Raw genomic sequence first — 2818 nt, forward strand, 5'->3', positions numbered from 1 at the left:
AAAAGATGTACAATAATAAAATAGGACTGTTATTACTGAAAAAAAAAAGGATAGAGTTCTTGTGAAACAATAAAAGGTTTGCGGTAAGTTGACATAGACCTTTAGGATATGTGATTGGGTTAAAAAATTGGTGTAGGTCCCATATACTATATAATCATTCTACAAAGGACAGCATTATAGTGGACACTATGGGCCCTTGCAGATATTAGCAGTATGTAACAGTCTTCATTTGACCCTTAGCAATACACCTGTACATCTGGCTTGCTCTGCTTTCACTAGACAAGTTTATTTCATTTACATTTTGGGCCTTTTTTTTATAAATATTTTTATTCAAGGAGATTTCAATAATTATTTTGTTCAAGGAGATATCAATAATTAACAAACAAAGATGACCACTTCAGAAACGTATTTTAATTCATTTAATTTATAGTAAAAAAAAACTTTTAATAAAAAATTTAATAAAAAATTGCTTCTGCTTGGGTTCTCTAAACTGTTGATGACAGTACCTACAGCATTAATTAAATTGATTACTTGTGCCTTTGGAAAACAGAGAAAATATTGGCAAATCTTAAGCGGACGGGGCAACCAGACTAAAACTAAGTAAACACAATAGGTGGTTGTTGCCTGAGGCAAATGGTCATGATCATCCTTAGCAAAAATCTAGCATTCGACCATGCAAATTAATGAACAATTGAGTGGCACTCACTCATCCTCCTCCCCAAAGAACAGAACACTGTACCGCACTCATTCGTTCTCCTGTAACTCGAAAGAATCACAAAAGATCTTTTCCAGCCACAGAAACTGGACATTTGTACAGGGCTTAAAAAGAAACAAACTTAGGAAACATAAGGCAATCAAATCAATTTAGAGAAAGAAATTCCAAATTTTTCATTTTGGCCCACTGTGTATTTGAGTTTGACACCCCTGGTGTACAGTTTTATACTAACCAAATCAAGACCACCCACACTTCATGTTTATTTGTAAAGAACAGATAAAGAAAAAAAAAAAAAAACTAAGACAGCCACACAATTTATATCACTGTATATGTGAAATGTATTGATTTAAATATTACTGTTTACATTTAATATCTACTACTAACTAAAGACCTTACCGAGCCTTCCTCAAGTGCCAGTTTCAGATTCTGAAGATCTGCTACGGGACACCATACTTCAGCAATGAGACATTTGTTGGTCACATCAAAACTACAAAAGTTCAGCACGTGATATACAGCTTTCATTTTCTTAACTTGAATAACCCACTTGAAGATAGACTCTGATGCCTTGTAAAGAACTTGTCTGAGATAGTCCTCAGTTTGAGAGATTACCTACAAAAAACAAAATAAATATTTGTAAACTACATTGAAACATAAGTTTTACAGCCATCAACAATTTCATCAATGCATGGTAATATTTTAAAACCCTTGAGGGGAAACTTGTGCTTTGCCTATATGGGGGAACAACACCTTATCTTCACCACTTGCCTACTAATTACCTGCTACTTACCTTCCCTACCATGCCACTAGTTAACCCATGGGAAGTAACCTATAAAAATCTCCAACTGGCCAATGAAGGGGAAGCAGAACAGTGATTATAGCAGCTCTTGGCCACTTTCCTTTCACCAATAATTAGCAAGCTCCTTGCTCTGCCTTTTGCAAGAGACTACCTATCCTTGTTAAAGTATTATGCTGCCAAATCAGCAGCTTCTCTTTTCAAAGTATCTGAATTTCTGATGATACAAACTACTGCATCATTTATTGCATTTGTAATATGGTTTTTTTAACTTTCAATTATGTTTTTCAGTTGCTAGGAATATGCTGCCATTAGGATCATGAACATAAAAAATGCACTTAACATTGATTAAACATCGTCCTTCCAATTTAATCAAATAATTAAAAAAAATTGCAAGCATAATATATATATATATATACTACTGAACTAAAATAGGTGGAAATTCAGCTTACTGCCTGCAAGTCTTGAATTCTTGTGTTAAGTCCTGACATTATCTCTTGTCGTTCCTCAGGGGAGTTTGGGTAAGGATACAAACGACAATGGTAACTGCAATGCAATATTAACAAAGAAAAATAAGTTTTACACAAAATGTTGCAGCAATTTTAAATATTTTTCAGCAGGAAACTAACAGTAGCCTGAAACTGAATGCTAGTAAAGGTAACCTATAGCATTTTAGAGAAGACATTTCAGATAAACCGCAGGATTGGGATCAGTTTAATCCACGTAATCCATCAAATAAAGAGCAACAACACAGCTGCTCCTCATTTAACAACCAGGTTCAGTTCTAACGACCTGGTTGTTAAGGGTAGGGGAATATTTAGGAGCTGCAGGGCTGTGGGCATGCAGTGTGTGTCAGTGACATGTTCACCGTCAGAGTGCAGACTGGAATCTCGAAGGAGAAAAGAAGATGGATCCCAAAGCCCAGATGCTGAGCGGCTGTAGGAGAGCCAGTCATAAGTGCAAGTAGTCAGTAAATAGGTAAGTTGTTAAATGAGGAACACTTGACACCAAGGAGTCCATTGACACCAAGCTGGGCCAGTGCAGTATGTTTAATGTGTGTTTTGTCTTGAGTTTCTACTACAAAGTACTAGAACACAATTTTTTGTTTCTTTCCCCATGCATTGCAGTGCCTTTCTTTAGAGCACTGGGGTGGAACTAAATTTGCATGACACAATGACACACTTATGCCCTGTGTAGGGTTAATAAATCAGTGTTGTAGTAATGTACGCATTTCTATAAAGCTTAGGTGTCAAATCTTACCTGCAAATTAATTTGCATTTCTGTATAGCTGGCCTTATGATTTTATATAT

General features: G+C 35.7%; 1 protein-coding gene across 1 annotated transcript in view; it reads right to left on the minus strand.

Moving 5' to 3' along the window:
• ATP6V0A2 (ATPase H+ transporting V0 subunit a2) overlaps positions 1-2818 on the minus strand; it is a 20325-nt gene that overhangs the window by 6037 nt on the left and 11470 nt on the right. Inside the window, exons 4-5 of the mRNA XM_072413929.1 lie at positions 1961-2054; positions 1096-1324 (exon numbers count right to left, since the gene is read on the minus strand). Coding sequence (XP_072270030.1) covers positions 1096-1324; positions 1961-2054 — 323 coding nt within the window. The remainder of the gene's footprint in view (positions 1-1095; positions 1325-1960; positions 2055-2818) is intronic.

The sequence above is a fragment of the Pyxicephalus adspersus genome, chromosome 6 (assembly GCF_032062135.1).
Source record: "Pyxicephalus adspersus chromosome 6, UCB_Pads_2.0, whole genome shotgun sequence".
In the NCBI taxonomy this organism is placed as follows: Eukaryota; Metazoa; Chordata; class Amphibia; order Anura; family Pyxicephalidae; genus Pyxicephalus; species Pyxicephalus adspersus.